Source organism: Lepidochelys kempii, chromosome 7 (assembly GCF_965140265.1).
Source record: "Lepidochelys kempii isolate rLepKem1 chromosome 7, rLepKem1.hap2, whole genome shotgun sequence".
Lineage (NCBI taxonomy): Eukaryota > Metazoa > Chordata > Testudines > Cheloniidae > Lepidochelys > Lepidochelys kempii.
In genome coordinates this window covers 15463143-15488115 of record NC_133262.1, presented here as the reverse complement: position 1 = coordinate 15488115, position 24973 = coordinate 15463143, and the positions used below count along the sequence as shown (strand labels likewise).

The 24973-nt window shown below is 42.0% G+C and overlaps 1 protein-coding gene across 13 annotated transcripts in view; it reads left to right on the top strand.

The window, feature by feature from the left end:
• Positions 1 to 24973, top strand: part of SUMF1 (sulfatase modifying factor 1) — a 553524-nt gene that overhangs the window by 24392 nt on the left and 504159 nt on the right. For 10 of the 13 annotated variants that reach the window (XM_073351176.1, XM_073351175.1, XM_073351178.1 and 7 more), the window contains 4 exons: positions 12932 to 13014; positions 15379 to 15501; positions 16507 to 16621; positions 17867 to 17980. In XM_073351176.1, the coding sequence (XP_073207277.1) occupies positions 12932 to 13014; positions 15379 to 15501; positions 16507 to 16621; positions 17867 to 17980 (435 nt within the window). The other 3 variants (XR_012159766.1, XM_073351170.1, XM_073351177.1) reach the window with 3 other exon arrangements.

The window sequence follows — 24973 nt, the reverse complement described above, 5'->3', positions numbered from 1 at the left end:
ACTAGAGAAAAGTGTCAGTTTTTTGTTTCTGAGAGTTTGGCTTTTTTTGGTGTGGCAAGTCCTCAGGCAATAAAAGTAAGGTGTGAATGTAGTGAGAAAATTCTTCAGGGAGTTATGTTCTTGTGGCAGCATTGATATGGCATAAAACACCTAAATGAGACCAAAGATAGATGTCAAACCCAATGGTGTTTGACTGTCTGACAAGGAGAGGTTATTTGCCTAGCTCAGTGATCAGAGAATCCAAAAGAAAAGGACTCTGGAAGCAGGCAGGCAATCCTCATAATATGGAGCAGGTGGCCATGTGCTAAAGGATAGCTCATATTTTAAAAAGGCAGCTCTGGAAAAGTGCATGTAGATCAGATATGGCTAAGATGACTTGGCACAAGCTAGCGAACCAGCTCAGAAGATGGGATAACTTAGCAGTCAAAACATTGGGTTTGGATTTCCTGGAGATCAAGGGTCAAACCCTGACTTGAGTCCTCTAAGTGGTTTTCGCATAACTCCTTTACATAATAAAGGAGCAGATCCAAAATAGAAGTGTTGTAGGTCATAATTTAGGTGGTTTGTTATGGTTAATTGGGGTCTTGAATGACGGGAGGTGTTGTAACTCATAACTGAGATACAGTGGCGGAGTATGAGAGCTTAGTACTACAGTAGTTGGGGTGGTTGTTCGGGATAGAGGTCTCTTGGCAGAGCAGCATGGGGGGATGTTTGCATGGTGCTATTACTCCACTCCTGGATCGTTTTTAACAAATGTACATTAGAACAAGTAAGCTCAAGGATTGTCTCTGCTCAGTGGAAAGATACTAAGGTATACTTGACAGTAAAGAGCTTGGCAAGCTGTTAAGAGAAAAATGCACAAGCTTTCAGCTCTTTGTGCAGCTGCCGTGAAGAAAGTAACAAGGATGACACCTTGTATTCCCCTCTCAATACAATGTAAATCAAAGGGTTCCTAAATGTATTCACTGGAAAGAAGTGGGAGCTTGTCATTCCAGGTCTGGGGAAGATAAACTCTGACATCTTGATTTTTTTATTTTTTTTTTTATTTTTTTGCTTTTGGGTCAGAAGAAAACTTGTGACTCAGTTTCAGAACAAGGGAGCTATACAATGTTAAATGTATGGATTTGTATGCTTTCCATTTCTTCTAGGAGGCATTTAATGTTCGGTCTGGAAATGTCCGTGGACTGATAACTGCAAACTGGGATTATCTTGTCACTAGGAGTAAAAAATAATATCCAGGTGGATTTTTATTGTGAATGTTGCCCTCTGTGAATCAGGTTTTAGACCATCAAACTCTATTTCCCCCCCCCCCACCTCCCCTTGGTATACAAACCTGTTCAATATTATTATAAGTTAAGATAGTTCTAATCTTAGAAGTGCCTCTTGTGGATCAAGGCCCTATTGTGCTAGACACTGTGTGAACATAACAAAACTCCGTATTCTCTTCCCTGAAGAATTAGAATCTAAATTTAGGATGAGACTAATGGGGAGGACAAGGTAATAATTGAACAATTGTTTGTATAATAAGCAGCAGTCCTTACATTGAAGCATTCTTGGGTGTTGCGATCGGGCTCATTGTGGAAGCTGCCTGTATTTTATTATTATTTATATGTTTGTTTGTGTTTGCTATATGGTTACAAGGGATGCTTTAAAGATAATGCGGGTGTCAATCTCTTTGAAGTTTTAGCTCCACCATGCTGAATCCCTACTCATAACCTCAGGATATGGAAAAAAAGAGGCTGGAAACTGTGAACAAAGAAGTTTGTTTGGGTGTGATAAATTGAGGGTCTGTGATGTGCAGGGGGAGAGATGGGGTCTGTGGAGAATCAGACTGAATTCCAGACCCAGAAGCGGGGTGGAGGGGGAAGGCAGCTGAGCAGGCCTGCCTGAGTTTTAGGTATATACAGACTGTTGATTGTGTTAAACCCTTTTCTCTTGGTAGGCTGTGTTCCTACTGTCGAGATTAAACAATACTTTGCTTTGAAAAGATGGTTCTGGGATAAGGGGAGTCTTGCAGGGGAGCTGAATCTAGTCAGGCCTGCTGAGCAGTCACAGTTGGTTTCAGGAGGCTGTAGCCTAAGAGGGGAAATTGCTGGATTCTGTCCCAGAGGGAGGCAAGAGGCCTGTCACCTAAGGTGACGTGCTCGGAGGTACCAGAGAGAGGAGGGTCAAAGATGAGTTTTAAGGAGGACAGTTTAGTGCCTTTGCAGGGTTGGGGATTTTTTTGTTTTGTTGTTTTTTCTGTGTTTGGCAGATATCATACTTTCTAGATGAGGTCACTAAACCATGGGTTACTTAAATGTTGTGTCCTATAGGACATTCTCTGTTGCATTTACGCTTCTGGGATACTTTTGGAATTAGTAGTCTAATAGTTGCAGAATATTGAAACATTTAGAGCTGTCTACTGGTACAAGATGACAATACCACTGATTCTTTTTTCTATAGAAATGGTAGGATTATGATGTTAATCGGTTGCAGGATGACTCTGACTACTTCAGTCACAGTCAGCAGCACACAGTGTACATCTGTACTGCATGGGATTGTGGATGACCAGGGATTGCTGAACCACTGGAAAAATAGAAACCCATAGGTCTTTCTGGAGTTCCGTATATGTTGCCAAAGAGCAAGCAAAGAGCAGCACGCTTCAAATGCATCCAGCAAGCTCAGGGGCAAATTGCAGAGCAAAAATGTAGTAGTCTTGCCAGTGCTCCTGCTGCTGTTGCTGAAAGAGAAGCCTTTTGTTGGTTGCAAAGTTAACCCAAAAAACTTCCTGACCACCAGAACTTGATTGGTTCATTGCAGTGTGAACTTTGTCTGCTTTTCTCGGAGCTGCACACCTGCTCTGTATATGAATAATACAGCACAGTTTATGCTTCTGTGAAGGAAAAGGTCCCTACGTCAAAGTAAAATTTTGGTTTTACTTCAAGAGATTTTTCTTAAATTCTATTAGTTTTGAAGTCTCATGATTTTCATTTGCAGTCTGTTTTGGGGCCTGTAAAAGGGCCCTTTTCTAAGCTTTACTCCAGTGTTAAAGGCTGGAAACTTACTTATTTACTTGTAAGTGAAAGCTGAGCTTCTCATGCAGTCAGAGGACTTCAGGTGCTGGGGCTTTGAGAAAAACAATCAATATTGTGAGTTATGATAGAATTGCAAGAGCCAGCAACGCCGTAAGAGAGCGATCCGGTGGAAGAAAAAAGTTAGTGACTTTACCTTTCTAATTCACTAATATGAATGTATTTAATTTCAGATTTGGTGGAGTTAGTTTTAAGAATGAGAATGAAATATAATTTATTTGTGTAATTATAGAGTGTTTGTTTCCAGCTCTTTGTGTTTGCAAAATATTCCGCAACAACGCAAGAATAACAATCACATCCGTAGATTGACTCTTTCAGGCCGCTACTATGACAACCTTGGTATCTGTCAGAAGGGTGACTAGAAAAGGTCTCTTCTTTGTCTTGAGCCTTGATGCAATATTTAGTTTCACACTATTTACATTGTAATGTGTCTCTCTGCAGTCAGTTACATCTGTTTCAATTTAACATATGATTGTTGCTATGGAGATGGTGTGTTGAATAGAAATAGGTCATATCGGTGCCATTTTCAGTGTATTTATAGAAAAGAAAGGGCTAGCTGGGGAGAGGTCTGGCTCAAGTGAAGGGAGAAGGTGCATTTATCTGAAGACCTTTGTTTGATTTGGGTGGGGGCTTGTTTTAAATATAGGGACCACATGTACAACTGTAGCCTGTTAAAAATTCCCCAAGTCCTACAGGAAAGGAGGGGTGCATATGTATGTGTCAGAGAGACAGGACAGGATCTTTATGCTCAATGGAATACACCCTTTAGGTAAGGAAATCTCTTGCAGAACAGGTGAAATAATAATATTCCAGGGCTGTGTATCCTTAATCTCTCCATCTGAAAAGACGACTCAAGTCGGAGACAGCAAGCCTTGTCACTGCACTACATTAATCTATTTGAGACTCTGACCTGGGGCAGGACCTTGTTGGGAGCTAATAGTAACCATTCAAATTGACCTACATATGGTAGCCACAGTGCAGTCTTAATAAACATTGATTCTAGCAGCCTGGACTGTGCGAGTGAAATTGAGCGCACAGTGGCTGCTACAATTACTGATGCCTATGAGAGATGAACCTTCCACGTTTGTGCAGAATGGCCTGAATATCTCATAGCCCAGTGGTTAGGCATGTATCTGTGAGGTGGCAGATCCCTGTTCAAATTCCTTCTACCCCTCAGGTGGAGGAGGGACTTGAACTAGGGCTGCCCCACATCTCAGGTGAGTACCCTAACCACTGGGGCAAAGAGAGATTCTGCCCATCTCCTCTTCCCCCTATGCTCATGTATAGGGGCCTGATCTGGTAGGCAAGCTCTGAACATGCTTGCTGGGTCGGCAGGTGACTTAAAGAAGCACCTATCTTTCCTGCAGTTGATGCATAGCTCTGGGGCTGAGGGAGCCAGATGCCTGGCATGGGACTGCATTTTTTCCAAGGCCACCTCTTGTGCCGCCCCCCATGCAAAAACAGTGCAGGAGCCTAATGGCAAGAGAGGTTTGCAGCTGAGAATCCCAAGCAGAGAATCCCAACTCTGAGTGGGGTGGAGATGGAGCTTGGGACACATCTGTCTCCTATTGTTTAGCTTAGGGATTGGCAACCTTTGGCCTGGGACCCGCCAGGGTAAGCTCCCTGGCAGGCAAGTGTGGTTTGTTTACCTGCCACGTCCGCAGGTTCGGCTGATCGTGGCTCCCACTGGCCAATGGGGGCTGTGGGAAGTGGCGGCCAGCACATTCCTTGGCCCACACCACTTCCTGCAGCCCCCGTTAGCCTGGAGCAATGAACCGCAGCCAGTGGGAGCTGCAATCGGCTGAACCTGCGGACGCGGCAGGTAAACAAACTGGCTTGGCCTGCCAGGGGGCTGACCCTGCTGGGCCGTGTGCCGAGAGTTGCCGATCCCTGGTCTAACTTAGGTGGGCCATTTCCTAGCATGTTGACTTTTGTGAATTCTATTCTGAGGTGCTTCTCTCTCCCCATTCGTTGTATAGGGAGCCAAGGCACCTCAGTCAGGCTTCAGGAATCCCAGTGATTTTCTAGGTGCCTAATAGTTAAGCATGGCAATGCTCAGCATCACCACAGCTAAGCTGCTTTGTGAATCCAACCCAAAGTGTGTGTCTCAGGTTTTAGCACAATGATTTAAATACTTTCCAATTCAAAAAAAGGAGCTTAGACGCTGGCATCCAAATGAGATTGAACCATGAACTCCATGTAGCCTCATGGGATGGTTTGTGGAAGATGAATTCAGCTAGAGCAGGGATGGCTGAGCTGCATGTGGCTCTTCACAGTAAAACTGCGGCTCGCGGAGTGGCCCCTTCCCCGCTCCCCCATTCTCCACCTAGCAGACTGGCGTGAGCCGGGGAAGGGAGACTTGGCCTCGCACCCTGTGGCAGGGTTAGAGGTTTCTGCTGGAGACTGGTGCCTGCTGGGGTGGGGGGGGCACAATTTTAAAGGTTCAGCCCCCCCTCCACTGCCCCTCAGCAGCTTGAGTCATGTCCCCCCAGGTATGTCCAGCCTCTAACCCAGAGGTCCATCCCTGCAGCTCCCAGGCTTTTTCACTGCCTCTCCTCACAGCCGCAGCTCCCAGCTTGCAGGCTCCAGCAGCTGCTGTGCAGGGAGGGGGCCCAGCAGTACCAGGCGACTGAGCAGGGCCTGCAAATCTTGGCAAAAATCCCACACATCGCCTTCGGCTACTGCCCAGCGGGGAGGGAGGTCTTTGGGCTTCAGCAGGAGCAGGGCTGAAGCTGCAAGTCCTGGCAGGCCTGCTCTAGGTCTTGAACTTCTGAAGATTGTTATATGCGACTTGGAGGGTCAGTAAGTTTAACCATCCCTGAACTAGAATTTGGGGTGAAATGAAAAATTCAGCCTCACTTGCAAACTGATCTACAGAACACATTCAAGAACCAAGTCCTGAGAAATGAGATTTCAGAAGCCAAACCTCGGTTACTCAGTTACGTGTTACTATCCATAAAGCAATTTGCCAGATTTTATTTGAAGGGATGCTATCAGCCAAAATTTGGGGCAAATGAGTTTTCTAAAACTGTTACAAACCCAAGACAAATAAAAATGTTTTCATGATCATTTAAAGAAACCCAAGGGAAATGTTTGTTTTTCAAACAGACCTTTCCCCTGCAATGTTTCCAGCCCTGGCAGTACAGCACTTCTTCTAATCCCTAACCTGTCTAAGCAGAATGGATCACTAGACAATATTTTCGGCAAAGGCCAGAATAATCTGCTGGCTTTTGCTGACTTGTCCCACGGAAGTCAGTGAGGCTATTGGTGGAATAAGGGACTCACAGACTGTTCTGGAAAAGTAAGTAGGACTCTGAGAAATTTCATTTTTAATTGAAGGTGGCAGTAGCTGACTACGCCTCAGTTCCGCAAATTGCTTCATGGATGTGGGAGAACTTGTAGGAGTGAGTTTGTTTTTAATGATTCTCCTTGCAGTATGATTAAATTGTGTCCTCCTGTCTGCACAATTTCATGAGAGGAGTGTACTGTAGCCCTCACTGTGGTTTCTTAGAGATTTTAGTTCTACAGCAGAGACTATGGGGAATGTAAATATTCAGGTGATTGAACTAACCATATAAAGTATTCTACTGTTGAGCCTTTCTAAAACAACATCCTTATAGTTATAAAAATAGTTGTCCTGTTTTCAGAGCTGTTATCCACTTAAACTGCTTGAACAAACATTTCAATAAAAGTGACTTTTCTTAGACTTTATTTTATTTTTTGAAGAAAGAATAATTTTGCTAATAGAGAACCTGTGGTCTATATTGCAGATTAAAGAGTGTATCAAAGTGAAATGGTTGATATCTTATTTAATTATCCCTTCTGGACCTACTGTTCAGAAGCATATGTTCTGTTTTTGCAGACTGAATCTGTCACCCAGTCTATGGAACATGTCTAGATCTGAAGCATGAGAATGTCAGGCATTATGAAAGCAATTAAGCTCCTTAGTGGTATGAGAAGGTTTGCAGTATTAAATGATGGGGATTGTAGATCCTCATGGTGGACATCATGGTGTCATTTGAAAACAGGTCCCCGGTGTTCCACAAGGCCCAAGCTCGTAAGGTGTTGAAATACACCCTGCTGGCTCACATGCTAAGAGCCCAGGGCTATGAGGTCCAGATCCGCACCCTACTCGTGGGAGCCTTGGGCGTGTGGGACCCCCACAATGAGCCGGTGCCGAGAGCATGCGGAGTCGGTCGGCACTACGACCGGCTCATGAGATGGCTCATGGTGTCCGACATCATCAGGTGGTTCAGAGACATTTGCATGGAGCACATCATGGGAGACCATCAATACTAGGACAAGTAAACAAAACCGCTGGTCAGGGAAATAACCCACTTCCTCTCTTCCCTGACGAACCAAGGGACACACCCCACCCATGTACCTATTCGCTACACCAACACTGGCTTGGGCTCTAAATACATTATATGGGTGGCATATCCGAGATCACTTATTCACTGACTCTTTAAAAAGCTCCCACACCCCAATCTTGGTCTATGCTGGTTATGTACTATGTATGCATCTTGTGAACCTTATAACCGAAACTTGTAATCTCTCGTAACTCAAGCCTGACCCCAGATGTACAATACCTTCCTCCTTAACTTGTGTACATTTGATTTTAAACATTAGCTTTAACACAATTTTTGTCTGTTCTCTTATCAAATTAGCCTTTGTGCTGATTAGAGTTAGAGCAGTTTAAAGCATTCTGAGAAGTTTGAAATGCATGTAACTTTTTTCTTTTTGGAAAGAGAAGTGCAATGCATATTAGTTGAGAATGTCAATAAATGATTGACTTAATTGTCATTTGGAAACTAATCTGGAGGTTGTGGTATACCTAGTCTATAACTGTTACCCTGTTTGAATACTTCATCTGTGTATCTTCTGAAAATCTGATTGTTTGTAAAAACTGGCTGACCTTTGGTGTTCAGTTCAGCACAACCAGAAACAGAAGAGAGACGTGCAGTGCTTTCGTGTGGAGAGACTTTTTCTTCTTTCTCTGTTGCCATACACCATTCAGATTGAAAGCATGTGTTCGCTATTTGTGCACAAAGAAATGCTTCTTAGTCACTTGCAAGTTTTCCTTTTGGATAAGGATACAACAGTCCACTACAGACTTCATCTTTTTAAATCTAGCAGTTTCTTAAAAAAAAAGTCACAGTATGCGCTTTTCAGTTCCTGTGAAACTACGGAAGAGATCTAAGTAAGGTTCTGTCAAGTTCTCTTGGCACATGAATGTCCCTTTAACTTTCAGTAACCACCAGCTCTCAAATGGAGATAGTTGGGCTTCAATCTTCTATACTATGCGTCAAAGATCCCAAATTTAGGAGACAAGGAGAAAATGCAAGAAAGTTGCATACAATCAGTCTTTTAGCTTAAATGTAGTCTGTAGCATGGGTTCTCAGACTCTGGTACTGGTGACCCCTTTCACACAGCAAGCCTCTGAGTGTGACCCTCCCCCCCTTATAAATTAAAAACACTTTTTAAAATGTATTTAACACCCTATAAATGCTGGAGGCAAAGCGGGGTTTGGGGTGGAGGATGACATCTCGTGATCCCCCCCCCCCATGTAATAACCTCATGACACCCTGAGGGGTCCCAACCCCCAGTTTGAGAACCCCTGGTCTATAGTGTCAGTTTTGGAATTCACTCATCTGATACTAGTAAATGAAACTACAGCCAGTCTGTGCTGGGGAAAGTGAGCTGGCGGTCTAAAGTGGAGGGTTTTCCTCCAATTGGGATCATTGGAATCCTCCATAAGGGAGTCAAGAAGTTTAGTGAGAGGCTGAGTGTGCTATTACACTTCTCAGAAAGGGCAGGCCTCTGACTGAGAACAGCACTAGCATGCCTGAGCTGCACTAGCGTGTCTGCTTCCTTTTTGTAGTTGTCAGACTGGGAGACGAGCACAAGCTCTTTGAGAGTTGTGATTGCCTTCTGGGGTATGCATAACAGGCCAAATTTAAATGGAACCCCACTCTGTGAGATAGAAAGCTTTGGTCTCCAGGCTGCTGAGAACCATCCTGGTCTCCTGCACTTAATGCAGACATCTTCTATTCCAGCATTTTGAAGGAAAGTGTTTCAGGCACCTGTGTGTGACCACTTCCTGTCCACAGAGAGTTCTAGGCTTCTCTCTCTGCCTGGAATTCGACCATGCTTCTGAGGCAGTGATTCTCAAATTTATTTTGATCGTGTAGTAGTTTACACCCCCCATCCTCCTGCCACACAAGTACATATAATGATAAAAAAAAAAATCAACATGCAACTCTCATTAAATATTAAAAACAGGAAGGCACTGATCCAAACAGAGCCAACAGTCTGTTGTAATAAGAGCAAAAGCAAAATGGCAATTGTGGTCAATGCTTACAACTAAATCCCTGTTGTAACAAAGGGATTAACGTACAGTGCAAGTTTAACAAATTCATCACAATGCACAGCAGCATCTGAGGACTTGATATGTCTGGACAAAAGAGCTTTGCTAGTTATTCATTGCTGTGGGTAAAATGTGCACAGTAAGTCCTCCCCCAAAGCTTCTCATGCCCCCCAGAATACATTCCATGCCTCCCCCGGGGGGGGGCCTATCCCCAAGTTTGAGAACATCTGTTCTAGGGGTTCAAGTGCTCTTATGCACAACTCAAGAATATTCCAAGGTTCCTCACTGGAGAGGTTCTGTCGTGTGGTGGGTTGATCTCAGGGCTGGAAGTCAGCAAATCCCAGTTCTGCCACTGACTCATTATATGGTTTAGGGCAAGATCTTTAGCCATGAACCTTGGGCTCAAACCCCACTTTTAGCTGGGGAAAACGATGTTGCAAGTTTTTGTGAGGATTCATTTTTCTGGTGTACTTTTGCAATGTATTAACCACTTCCTTTTGTCACACTGCCGTTTATTCCCTCTTCTGAAATTTCCATTTAAGCAATGCTGAGGAAGGGTCAGAACCATAGAGCACATATGGTTGAAACATTTAACATTTTCAAATACCTTTCCCTCCTCACTGCTAATCCCTATGGGTGCAAGTAGCATAAATGGCATCATGCTTCTCCAGGGAAGCTGCTGCTAGCTTTCAGATTGTACTGGTTCAGGCTGCTCATCCACCTAGTCCAGTACCTTGTCTCTGAGTGGGGGCAGTAGCACATCCTTCGCAGGAAGTAACCCCAAGATGGGCAATTCTAGAATAACCAGTTCATAAGGGAAGTTTCTCATTATTACTACCTAGGCCTTATATAGCGCTTTTCATTAGTAGATCTAAGAGAGCTTCACAAAGATCAGTATCATTATCTGAAACTAAGGAACAAAGTTTCAGAGTAGTAGCCGTGTTAGTCTGTGTCAGCAAAAAGAACGAGAAGTACTTGTGGCACCTTGGAGACTAACAAATTTATTTGGACATAAGTTTCGTGGGCTAAAGCCCACTTCATCAGATGCATGCAGTGGAAAGATAGAAGGGGAGGACTTCTGAACACCAATAGCAGTCACCTTCAGCCCCCAACTAAAACCTCTCCAGCGCATCATCAAGGATCTACAATCTATCCTGAAGGACGATCCTTCACTCTCACAGATCTTGGGAGACAGGCCAGTCCTTGATTACAGACAGCCCCCCAGCCTGAAGCAAATACTCACCAGCAACCACACAACAAAAACACTAACCCAGGAACCTATCCTTGCAACAAAGACTATTGCCAACTCTGTCCACATATCTATTCAAGGGACACCATCATAGGACTGAATCACATCAGCCACACCGTCAGAGGCTTGTAAACCTGCACATCTACCAATGTGATATGTGCCAGCAATGCCCCTCTGCCATGTACATTGGCCAAACTGGACTGTCTATACGCAAAAAAAAAATGGACACAAATCAGACATCAAGAATTATAACATTCAAAAATCAGTTGGAGAACACTTTAACCTCCCTGGTCACTCAGTCACAGACCTAAAAGTGGCAATTCTTCAACAAAAAAACTTCAAAAACAGACTCCAATGAGAAATTGCAGAACTGGAATTAATTTGCAAACTGGACACCATTAAATTAGGCTTGAATAAAGACTGGGAGTGGATGGGTTATTGCATATTTCCCCATGCTAATTTTCCCCCTACTGTTACTCACATCTTCTTGTCAACTGTTTGAAATGGGCCATCTTGATTGTCATTACAAAAGTTTTTTTTCTCTTGCTGATAATAGCCCACCTTAATTGATTGATTGGTCTCATTAGAGTTGGTATGGCAACACCCATTTTTTCATGTTCTGTGTATGGGTGTGTGTATATCTATCTTCTGTATTTTCCACTGCAAGTATCTGATGAAGTGGACTTTAGCCCATGAAAGCTTATGCCCAGATAAATTTGTTAGTCTCTAAGGTGCCACAAGTACTCCTTGTTCTTTTTTTTTTTTTTTTTTAAGGAACAAAGGTGAAGTGACTTGATGAAGGTCATCCAAAAGGCCAGTGGCAGAATAGAACCTGTTTCCTGAGCCCCAGTCCTATGCTCTATCCACTGGCTGTACTGCCTTCGTTTAACCTAGGCAGTTGGTGGTTGCTTACATACTAAAGCACTGAGAGTTTTACATCATGATTTTCCTTATCCTAGTTAATATAACTGTGGATGTTCTTGTTCATATGCATATGTAATCTTTCTCTGAAAGCCTACTATGCCAACCCATTTTGGGGCAGGTCTGGGTTATTTCACTTAGCTCTTCCACTTGTACTTCCTGTGACCTAAACAGACATTACCTTTTTCCTCAACTTGCCACAAGGTGCTTTCATTGAAGTAGGCAGCAATAGTTTATATGTAAACTGTAATACAACTCTTCTGTATGTATTGTTCATAGCTGTTTTTGAAGTAAGAACAATGTTATGATCCTTATACTATAACAACTACAGAAACAACTTACCATTCTGTTTAGAGAAACATTGCACACTAATGCAGTCATGAAGTGTTTGTATTTGGCAAAGTAATGCCAATCTTAAAAACAGTTCCAAGATATTAAAATTGAGATTATTTTTGTGGTTCGTCTGTCTCCATCTACTGGAAGTTGATAGCAAATACTGCAGATCCAGACTAGTGAGTTTAATTAACTGGAAAGAAAATGACAAGTGTGCTAAATGGAAGTCTTGACCTTAATTGGCGGAAGTCCTCAGGGTGTTGTTTAATAGTCCCAAAAATACTGATTCTAGAGTTAGAAGCTGCCAGACTAAACTGGTGAACAAGTTAAAAATAAACTCTTTAGCCATAGCAGGGACAGGATATAACATTGCACAGCACTGCAAAGAGATTGCTGTGATGCTTAGTTGAAATCTGATTTACCAGCATGATGTGCTCAAAAAAGTCTAAAATAGTCTATAAGACAACCTGGGTAAGCTTCACAAATAGTTTCAGGATGCAAAAAATACAGCTGGAAATTGGTGAGAAGACAGAGCTGTCAGACATGAATAGCCTGCTCAAGGTTGTATTTTCAGGAAGTGAGCTATAGTTCATAACATCAGAGACTTGGGAAAACATTGGGCTTCTCTCAATCCCTTCAAAATCTGAAGCAGGTCAATATTAGTGAAAAGCAGTCATTAAAAGAACTTTGCAGATTCAGTCACTTCATTTCCCCTCTGCTATTCTCCATAGTTTATTATTCCATACTTGCACTGGCTTTTGTTTGGTCATTAACGCTGTAGACTAAACATATGGCTCTCAGTTGGTTAGAGATGATCTTCCACACAGTGGGTTTGGAGGCAGTAGACAGGTTTCTGAGCTGTGAGCTTAAAAATTAGGTGTAGTCACTTCTTCACTGTTGTCACTTGGATGTTTCCCAGAATAGCCTGTGACTGGGAATTTAGAAGACCTACAACATTCTTCTTGATTCTACTTGGCCTGTTTTCAGGTTGCAGCTGCTCCCTGGTGGATGCCTGTTAAAGGAGCTAATTGGAGGCAACCTGAGGGACCAGATTCTAATATCTCAAAGAGGTGAGCCAGACATGACCTTTCAGTTTTAACTGTGGTATTTACTTTGTGTCTGTACAAATTCAACGCGGATGGTGGGAGGCATGGTTTGAGACGGGCTTCTTGCTGTGCTCTTTCTATTGCTTCTCAGTGTATAGACAGTATTTTTTTCCTGTTGCATATAATATTGTAATTGGGACTGCTTGAGCATTTGCTCTAGTTAAAGCATTAGCACTTGAAAGAACTAATAACCTCTGTCACGGTTAGATAAAATACACTAGCTGGGCATGTTGTATTGATTTGAAGCTTGATTGGACTTTAGGTGTCCTGTTCACTTTTGATGGTCTGGGACCTGCCAACCTGAGAGAGCACTGTGGCTGAGATCAGCAGAGGATGCTCTGGATTAATTTATGTCTTCCCAACCCTGCTGCACCCCTTTCATTATAAAAGAGTTGCATGTAAGGTATCCCCTGAGTGTGCTCCATGGTTCAGAAATTCAGAGGCCATCTGTCTTATAGAGAATGGCTCAGGATGTTGGGGGTGGGGGAGGAATACAATTTTCAAAACTGCCTAAGCAATTTAGGACCCTAATTCTCACTGAAAGTCAATGGGACTTAAATGACTTAGGAGGGTAGGCCCTTCTATATGTTTTATCCATGGGTTTGTTGCAGTGAGGGAAATGAGGGCACATTCTTCAGTGATGATTTTTGTGTAATGCTGCAGAGTGATACACTTATGTAGTTGTAAATCTTGTTGTTAAGGAGCTTATGTTTGGTGTCCTTATGTATTGTTAAAGAAATGATGATGAAACAGATGATGATAATCAATAACTTCATATTAAGAGCATGTTAAGTTTCAGTCTCTCACTGATGTATTTAGGGTTATTTAAAAAAAAAAAGCAGATTTTTTTTTTTTAGTCTGTCTGGTAGAAGCTGATGTATTGAATCCCTTAAGGATGGGGCCACATATCTTTAACATCAGTTGATGGCTGGTGCACATCATCTGCTCTCGAAGGGAGAATAAAGAGAAATTATCTGAAGCAAAAATAGAGGCAGTGGTATCAAGAGACAACAAAAAAATAATGAAGAGAGATTTAGGTCATAGCAGTTAACAGCTTTGGAAATGTGCTCTCTATGCCTTACATTTTGTATGAGTTGGTTGTGAGCCTGGCCTAGTATAATGTTCTTTATCTAACCCTTTCTTCAAACTTCCCATCACACAGAAATAGTCTAAAAGGTAGAGAAAGAAACAAAGAATGAAGATTAGTGGGAGACTGGGAGACGTGAACTAGTGAAAGTGGGAAAAGTGAAAGACCAATAGCTAATACAGTGAGTCGGAAGCCTTGAGCATTCAACTCTTGTACCAGAAGCCCCTACTAGCAGGGTGGTAGCTCACTCTGCTAGAGTGTTTTGGCGGAAGAGGGGGGTGGGGAGGGGGGGGCAGGGGTATTGTGGCCAGGATAAATGAGACCTTCCGTCTCAGAGGGCTGAAACAGTCCCTTTTGGGTAGGAGGGGCTGGGAATGTGTGAGCAAGAGGGTATGGGGATTAAAACAGGGAAAACATGGAAGTCATTTGTAAAAGTTTGCAGTAAAAAATCCTGCTTCCGTTCCCAGATTACTGCAGCTCCAAAATGAGGCTAAGTGAGGTGTTGGCCAGTATTCCCTCCTGCCATTACTCCCCCCCCGCCCCCCCCCCAAAAGTAAATTTCTTTAACAGATTTGAGGAGGGGAGGGAAAGAAAATAGAGAATTAAAATTAATAGCAAAACTGATATAAAAATAACCTAACTCTACAAACCTAAACTGTGCCCCATCCAGAGGCTGCTCTTCCTCTGACTCTGTCTTCTAATGAGTTACAGCATACCCTTAAAACTATTGTGGAAATGTGGCCTAACGCTGCCGCCTCAAAGGGCTTTTGGCCTGATCCTGTGAGGTGCTGATAAGCTATGTTCTCACTGAAGCCGGTGGGGGTAGTTAGTAGCTACTAGTTCTACAGACCCCACTCTAAATTGAGTCTGGGTGAGGACACAAATGGATATGACAGAGGAAATGCAAGAGTGAACTGGATCTGTGGGTAGAGTGCATAGCTGTGATGCATCATGTTGTTATGTACAAATTCCTTCTCCTTCCCCCAGTTCCTTATTCTGACTCTTGCTGCTCTTGATTAATGCCTTGCTCTGGTATTTACTTCAGTAATTTCTTTGCTGTAAAACTAACCTCTGCACCCAGTTCAGACATAACTGAAGTCTTGCATGAAGGATAGAAACATTCCATGTACAGTCTTAAATCATGACCACCTGGTCTGAGGGGGGTTTCATAAGGTGCTTGCACTCTTGAGGCTGGTTGACCATGCTGATGTCCTCATTCTGTGTCTTTTGTTGCTTATCAGAATGGATCACCCAGTTCTTCATGTCTCCTGGAATGATGCTGTAGCGTATTGCACGTGGGCGGGAAAACGATTACCCACAGAAGCTGAATGGGAGTACAGCTGTCGAGGAGGCCTCGAGAATAGGTACTTACCTGTCAAGATTCTTCCCTTGTGAATGTATAAGATTCTGATATCTCACCATGCAGAGAAAAGCACTGTTTATTTTCCTTAACATTTTTCTTGCACAGGTACATGCATTTGCAGTAAATGTAACACTACTTTATTTTGTACAGCATCCTTTGTGTAAAGTGTATCCCAGAAAATGCTTCAGTCATCCATATAAGGTTGGAATTAAATAATAACTAAGAGACAAAGTGCAACAAGACTGAGATTGAGATGTAGGAATGCTGTTGTAGGTGACGGGAGGTGTGGTGTAGAAGGCTCTTGCTGCCCCTCCCAAAATTGGTCAAAGAGTCAGAGAAAGCCAGTTTGAGATGAATAAAAGGACTGGGCTGGGGAGTAGAGAAAATGAGAGCTCAAGTAGTCATAATTCCTTTCATTGCACAGACACTACTGGGTTCATATGTCAGTCATTTTGTATATCCTAAACCTAACACATTATCTCATAGAACAGCAGATCGTGCTGCGGAGCTTCAGTTGCAATATGAGAACCATCATCCCTTTTAAGGCTTATTAAACATTGTGGGTTTATACAGATGGAGTTGGAACACGGATTGTATATATTCTATATGTCCGGCTTCTCAGATGTAAACTATGTAAAGAATATTTACTTGGTAATTTTTCTTATTGTATCTCCAATTAAAAAATACAACTGACAAAGATGGGAGTTGGGTTTAATTTTCTAGGATCAACTCTACTTAAAATAGTTTAACTTTTTTTATAGCAGTAGTGCTACCTAGTCAGATGACCATATAAGTCCAAAACATTGACCAAGCACTTGCATTCCTCAGAGTATTTTTGTGTACCCGACATGAACTAGATCGGCAGTTTTTTATTGATGAATCTATTCAAAATAGCTCTTTGAGACTGGTAGCAGTCCTCTCCCTTCCACTTTTTCCCTCCTGTTGCCTCTAACTCTAAAGGTTAGCCATATTTCTGATAGCTTGTGTCTTGTGTTTCTTCCAACAGACTTTTCCCGTGGGGCAATAAGCTTCAGCCAAAAGGTCAGCACTATGCCAATACCTGGCAGGGAGAGTTCCCCATAAACAATACTGGAGAGGATGGATACAAAGGCACTGCGCCAGTAAGTGTGTCAGAGTACATTCAGCTAAACTAACCCTCTTCGAATTGAGGGGTACGCCCAGTGTGATGGGTAATAGGGTTTTTCAATAGGTGTCGGCCACTGGAAGGACACTTCTCGCAGCTTCAGCTTTTCAAGCTACAAGATGTTTAATTCCAGCCATGGGTGTTACAGGGGAAAAGGCTCTTTTTAAGGTTGCCATCTTGCAGAGTTCTCACCAATCTTAAAATGGAGAAAGGCACTATATATTTATTTCTACAAAGTGTGAAATGGAGGCTAAAAATAACTTTCATTTAACTTTTTAGATTCACTAAAGTTTGCTATGTTTCTGCTTTAATGCTTTCAGGATGATGAGTTTGGCATAGCTTGCCCTGTATAAACAAAATGGTTTTTGACATAGTGGGGTCTTTGATGAGCATTTTGAGTAAATACTCAGTTTCATGACCTCTAGAATCCTGTTTTTTCAGTTTATTGGGAAAGATGTGAACTTCCATTTATAAAGGTTAGGAGTATCTCACCGCAAGAAAGCCATCAAGTTTTTAATGCTTACAAGGGAAATGCATGCTGTAGTCTTTTTAAATATGTAGACTTCTGTGAATGCTAGTTTATTTAAGAGAAGTGGTAACTAGAAGGGAAGTCAGCACAAGCAGAAGTTGAGAGACCTTCTCCATTCTCTTGGTGGGAAATCTGGCATTCACAAATGGGGATGTAAACTAGTCTTACAATGATCCACTGGAATCTAATTCCCATTAATGCAAAGTGCAGTTATGTGTTTGTATGTTGATTAGAAAATATCCCAGCATCTGCTCAGAGCTGCTAGTTGGAATTTATTGTCTTGTAATTAAATCACTGCCTCTAGCAATAGCAGGGTCAGCAAGAAGATAATTTATGGTTTAACAGTAGTACCTGTAAGTGTTGGGGGAGGAAACCTTGAGAATATGTTGTCATTGTCCACAAAAATGATGATTTGTATTGTTGTTTAAAAAGAAAACAAAGGTTTTCAGAGTTCGGCCCTTTTGTAGTTACAATACTGAACCCTTGTCTCTGAGTATAAATCCTGATTAAAAGAGCTTTCTTGTTCCTGAGCCTCTGTATTTCTGCATATAACTCCCTAGTTTCCGATTCAAAGATCTAAGAGCAGGAACATCTAGTCAGTGGATTTTTTACCTTTTGGTCATCAGGAGTTAAATGCTATTTCATGCCAGAAGACTGTAATAAAATGATCTTTCAACATTATCTGCAATCCAGGTTACAGCATTTCCTCCAAATGGCTATGGCTTATACAACATAGTGGGAAATGCCTGGGAGTGGACATCTGACTGGTGGGCTGTTCATCATTCTGAAGGTGAAACTCACAACCCAGTGAGTATTTTTTAATATCAGATGTGCTGTGACATGCCTTTTTGCTACTCTGCTTTATCTCCAATCAAAGCCCCTAGCTCCCCACACCATGCTATGCATGGGATTGGCCAGGTTCTGGTGAGTCAGGCTATATTGCCTCTGCATGTTGTTACTTTCTACAGTGACATTGTAGCATTTTCTAATCTGTGTGACGACGACGTCAATTCTACAGATCCATCCGAGGTCTGGGAATTGAATCATTTTACCCTAGCATCAGTCTTATAAGCACTAAGACTTACTAGTGCTGCAGAATTACTAAAAACAATGACTGCCTGGTTACCCCAAGAGGGTGTAAGATGTAACAGAACTGCATAGAAAAATGTGTGTTCCAAGAAAATGGCACAACTCATTGCGCTGGTGGTTGCAAATCATAGTTTACAACTTATGTTTGTAGATTGATATATTAAAACACTGTCTCATTTCATGGTTTAAGATGTATTGAGTCCTGGATGTACCGGTTGAGTCAAATATAAAATGTAGTTTTGGAAGGAGAAATAGCTTCCACATAGTCAGGATACTAATTTGGAATGGATGAGTTATTCCTTTTCTTTGGTAGTCTTTTATAAGAATTAGCTTTGCCACCTTTCTGTGGGGGCCTCTCTGTCTGACTGCTTTTGTGCTGTGGATTCCTCTTCCAGTCTCTCTCAGCAGACTCAAGTTCCAACATTATACCTTGATTTCTCCTCTGATCAAGGGGAGCTAAACCTAGGAAGTGAACTGCAGTACTCTCCTCCTGACAAACGTTCAAAACTGCAATATATGGTAATTATTATGATCTCCCTTAGTTGCCGCTTGACATAGTCACAGCCCTTTCTCATAGCACAGTAACTGCTGGCAGCATGAGCAAGTCATAATTTCTGCTTCTCAGTAGATTGTACAGATCCTTGTGTCCTGCCGTTTTCAAGAAAAGAATGTTGCCAGCCAAGAGAAGTCAGACTCATTCCAGAGTATAGGGCTCACTGTTGCCTTCCATAGTATCCAGGAGGCAGCTTTTTTGGTTGCATATGCCAAACCCCCCTAACAAATAACAATCATGCTATTCAATACAGGTTGTTTGTCATTGGATAAAAGACAGAAGGTGGCCTAATCTTCTTCCTTGTGTTATGCATGTTAAACTTTTACTGAGGCATTTTTAAACCTTCAGTTTTTCTTGCTTGATATTAATTTGAGTACTCTTAAACTATTCTGGTATTGCTGTCACTGGGCTGGTGCTGGCCCAAGACCTTTCTCTTCCCTTCACATTCCTGCTGTTTGTCCTCACAGAGACCTCTACAATTTCAGCACACTGAACTAGTGCATGGCTCGGCAGAAAAGTTCTGCAGAAAAGGACCTAGGAATTACAGTGGACGAGAAGCTGGATATGAGTCAACGGTGTGCCCTTGTTGCCGAGAAGGCCAATGGCATTTTGGGATGTATGAGTAGGGACATTGCCAGCAGATGGAGGGACGTGATCGTTCCCCTATATTCGACATTGGTGAGGCCTCATCTGGAGTACTGTGTCCAGTTTTGGGCCCCACACTACAAGAAGGATGTGGAAAAAGTGGAAAGAGTCCAGCAGAGGGCAACAAAAATGATTAGGGGACTGGAACACATGACTTATGAGGAGAGGCTGAGGGAACTGGGGATGTTTAGTCTACGGAAGAGAAGAATGAGGGGGGATTTGATAGCTACTTTCAACTACCTGAAAGGTGGTGCCAAAGAGGATGGCTCTAGACTGTTTTCAGTGGTAGCAGATGACAGAACAAGGAGTAATGGTCTCAAGTTGCAGTGGGGGAGATTTAGGTTGATATTAGGAAAAAACGTTTTCACTAGGAGGGTGGTGAAACACTGGAATGCGTTACCTAGGGAGGTGGTGGAATCTCCTTCCTTAAAAGTTTTTAAGGTCAGGCTTGACAAAACCCTGGCTGGGATGATTTAATTGGGGATCGGTCCTGCTTTGAGCAGGGGGTTGGACTAGATGACCTCCTGAGGTCCCTTCCAACCCTGATATTCTATGATTCTATGCTTAGAGTATAAATGAGAACTAGGTTACTTCTTAGTAACTAGAGACTTCAGAGGACAGTTCTTCAACAGATCAACCATACAGAGTCTGTGTGTGGTGCTGCATGAACCTTGGATCTGCCGGAAGGAGTTGCAAGTGCATTTTTAATTCTGACTCATGGTTGCATATACAGTCAAATGTTGTGTGTATTCATTTTAATATTTCTTGGCAATAAAATGAAGTATTCTTCTTTCCCTTTTTTTCCCCTATGTAGAATTGCAGGGTATCTTCCCTTCTCCCCTTGTCACTTTCAATGTTTGATTCCCTTCCGTCTCACTTCTTGTCTCATAACAATTAAGGTCCAGTCCTTTGACAGTGTATTAGAAGTGCTAGCTTTAAATCCAGGTTTGTCTCCGTTTATAAAAAGAAGGCTTTGGGGTGACATGCAGAGGATGAACTTGAGGAATTTCAGATGAAGAAAGTTAAGACTAAAAAAAAAATTCTCCTGAAATATTAGAAATCTTGATGGGAATGGGTGGATGAAGCATGGACTGACTAGTAATTCCTGTCAGTTGGAAGGGGAACAACTGAAGGCCACGCACAGCTTTCCAACGTCTGTATCCGCACCGTGAACTGCGTTCAGTGGCCGAGAACAGTGCATGGACTCCGAGCAAGCAGATCTGTGAATTCTATTCTCAAGGGAGAGTAAGGATTTTTTTTCTCTCACTTTGAGAGACAAACAACATCTGTGTGTTTGGAAAGAGATGGGAATGAACACAGGACTAGCAGTTTGTGGCATAATGTGACTCTTCCCATCCTTGTTCATCTGTTTAATTGAGTGGTGACTTTGATTTTTAGCCATTTGTATTCAGGGCTTTGGAGCTGTGCTCCAGCTCCAGGCAAAAACCTGCAGCTCCACTGCTCCAGAGCTGCTCCGCAGGCTCTACTCCAAAGCCCTGTTTATATTCCTTTCCATTGTGGATGAAATAATGTATTTGCAAGAATTTAGGTTATCAAGGAATTGGTAGGCTCAACTTGCTTAGTGGACAGTGATATCTCATAACAAGAAAATACCAGTTATTGAGGACATTTCTTCCTTGCTATTACTGATCACCAAGGAAGTTAAAAGTGGCACTTGGATCAACCAGGCCACCTCTTTCCCTTCTGCAAAATAAAAGCACTATGTATGGGATCTATAGGAGAGTTGTATGATTTCTGTGTGGTACCCTGTCAGTTTTTCTGTAGATAAGGGAAGAGCAGTAATACTTTGCACTTCTTTACTCCTTTTCTTTAAACATATTGCATGCTTTTCTAAAGCACTTACTCCCATTATATCAATGTCATTAAGCCTAATTTTTAGATGAGTAAACTGAGGCCCAGAGTGGTTAATGACACACAAGGTCACTGTAGTAGTACTGGGAATAAATCCCAGAAGTCTTGACTGCCAGTCTACATCTTACTGCTAGACCACATATACTGCCTTTGGCACTAGTTAGCTGCACACTGTATATTTTTAAAATTGTTTTCTGTTTTTATTTAAAAAAAACAGAATTAAAAAAACAAATACAAGGCCCTTTCCATGTCTGCTGTGCCTTGCTGTTCCATTACTTGTGGGCCCAGCAATAGCTTGACTTTTGGGCATACCCACCACTTCATAGTACTGCTCCTGTATGTAGGAGTCTCGTCTTCAGCCAGAACATGTGGTGATAGCACTGCAGCCATCTCTCCAATATGTGACTGATGGAACAGCTTGAGTCACTTTTTCCTCTGCTGCTTTCTTCCATATGCCATTAATCAAAACAAAATTGGGCCATGTTTTCAAAAAGCAAATGCAACCTCAGAATTTGAGAGTTCCTCACATACTTAAAAAACCCCATCACAGTTGCCCCCATGTAAATCAGCCAATTAATTATTGCATGCAATTGCCCATAAATGTGTACAGAAAAAACTACCTACAGGGTTATACAGACTTTGCAACACACTTTCAGAAGCCTTTCTTAAAAATTATCCCAAAATGCAAATTGTTAACTCAATGTTGCAACTCTATATTTAGGGAGTTTTTAAGTACTTATTACTTATGCCATTGCCCTAGAATGGTCTGCTTTGAACATAAGACTGAATTATTGAGTTGATACTATAAATATATATTCAGGTTACTCTAACAAATATCTAGAGGACTACATATGAAACCCGGTCAACTTTCGGTAGCAAAGGTGCTAGAAAACTTGTTCAAATTGTAGCTCTTTTCAAAACTGTCAGTGCAGTTAAACTTAATTATATAGAAGCTTGTGTGAGAATTTCTAGAAGACAATAAAAAGTGTTGAACAGACATGCAAATTCTGACATCTTCTGGTGTCTGTATCTGTATATAGTGTTTGTATTTGCATATGGTGCAATTTTTTTTGTTTCAGGAGTGCCCAGCATTGGCCTAATTCTTACTCTGTTCCCATCTGAAGTCCTTGGTAAAACTTCTCCTGGGAGAACATGAAAAGCAATATCCAGAGCCACAAAAGGCTCAGGGGTCTAATATATTTTTAGTAGTAAAATGTGAAATAACTGTAACCATACTTTCCAAGCATCAAAAATAGAGGGCAAAACTCATTTCTAGATGCCTAAGTGTCAACCCAGGTGTGCACAATACAGCCCAGCTAGATATAAGGCATGGCCTCACAAATCTGAGACAAAAAGCCAGAAACAGACACCATCAAGCATTGCTATTTAAGTTCCCTTTCCTTTAAAAGATTCACTGGCCACTTTGGATGAACATGTTCTACTTTTTGTCTTTTTAAGCCATTTTTCTCCTGAGGGGAAGGTGTCAGTCAGCCTGGGTATATCTAGCAGTCCTGTAACCATATCCCACGCTGTCCTATCAGCATGCCTCAGCCTGGAGCCACAGGGCTCGCAGTAGGGTTGAGCAATGAAATCAGTTTATATTCATTGCTTGTCTCTGCCAAAGAGGTGAACTAGTATCTGTGGTGGTGGCAGCTTTGTAATTTGTCTAAGTTACCCACTTGTATCAGAGAGGCCAGTGAGCAGTCATTGAGTGACAAATGCAGGCAAGGTTTCAACCAGAGATCTTGAAATGAATGACTCCATTCCTCTTCCAAGCCATCTTCCTTTTAAATCTTTAGGTATTTCCTTTATTGCCGTTCCCCTACCTTCTCTCTCTCTCTCTGTCACTCATATACTCTCACGCTACATCAATGCATACATTCAGGTGAAAAACCTAAAAAACCTCTAGCACAAGGTGCTGCGTGGGGTTTTTTGGTTTGTTTTTTGTTTTCATTTTTGTTAGGGATACTAAAAAAGCACATGGTAAAATGTTGAGTTTGGGGTTTTCCTTTCCCTGTTCAGTATTTGTAAATTTATTAGCACCTTTATTTCTAAATGACTGAATGGATAAGGTGGTCAGGCCAAAAGAAATTGGATACCAAACTTTTAAATCACAGTGTCATATCAGAGTGCTCAATCCACTTCACAATAAAGAGTTTTAAGAGACTGGCAGGTTTCTCTGTGAAATTCCACCTTCACTAGAGTAGAGTTCTGGTGCTAAATATTTCAATTCAATGCATATGAAATGCTTCATTTTGTGCTCTCTCATGTCACTTGTGCAGATACCACCCTTATTACTTTCAGGTGAACCTTTTCTAAGATTATAGTGCTGATTGCTAATCAGATGAGAGGGGATATAGCGGTGGAGTGGACTCACTACAATAGATCCCAGATTCCAACCCTAAACCTTTTCTCATCTCATTGTGTCTGGATTTTAGGGATAAGAGCCTGTTTCCTAACTGATATCTGAGCGATTGAAAGGATTTGAGATGCTCAAGAGAAGTGCACCCTCATTAGAAGTATTTCGTTGAAGAAATGCTATTGTATTTGCACAGCTGTATTTGCAACATCTATGCAGCAGTGCTTCAGCACTGAATTAAGAGGGTCTTGAGACACAAGGGTCGTGTATGATTTCTAAGCAAACTAATAACTGCTTTAACTTAGCTTCTGAGTTCAGTCCAAACGTTTTCCCCTTACATGCTGAAAATAAAGTTTTAGCAAAATGAGCTATTTTACTTGAAAATTTTTATTACTTTTAAATTTAGATTTTACTGCTTCAGAGACAGATCTTGAAAGGTAATGGTGTTGAGTTCTAAAGAAGGAGCGTTTGTAATGTGAGTTCTGACAGTGCTTTCTGAGTCAGCGGATACACAATTGAATCCCATAATAAGGAAGAAAAGAACCCCACCCTATTCCAAGATAGCTCGGCTGCAGCAACTTCCAGGATATTAAAAATGACTTGGAATCTGGCAGATATGCTGCTATATATTTTTTTAAAGCCTCTCCATTTTCTGAGCCGTGGACTTATGCTATGCAGGAATTCATCTGTCTGCTTAAAGGTGAGAAATGAAAAGAATTTCCTGAAAGAGCCTACAATGGTCAATGTGACTGAAATCTGAAAAACCGTTGAATAAGGTGCAGAGATGACATGGCTTATTCTGTGTCCATACTGAAAGTACAGCCGTACATCCAAGGAAAAGACTGCTTCCAACAGTGCCAAGAGAACACAGTCCAGGTTTGAGCTTTGTCAAGCTTCAGATTAAAACACTGCAACAAATTGGGGTAAAGTAGTGTGCTTTCCCAATACTGTGTTTTTAAAGAGACCACCAATGTGGTATCCAAGAGTTCTCTGTCATTTTCTCAGTGCTAGTTGAGATACATCCTCAACCCACCTACAGGAAGAGGAGGGAGAGAACCAGGAGTCAGACCAATTCAGCTTGATAAAAGGAGAAACCCTTCTGTTTTGGAGAATATTGGGGGAAGGAGGGAAAAGATTGTTGGCAGGAGCTTAACCCCCAGTTTATCAGATAGCATTACGGCTCCTCTATCCCATTGCAAGGCTATTTAGATACCCACAAAACATGCAAGAAGCCTGCACTATGACTGGTTGTGTTCTGCCACACAATATAAGGTGCAGTGGA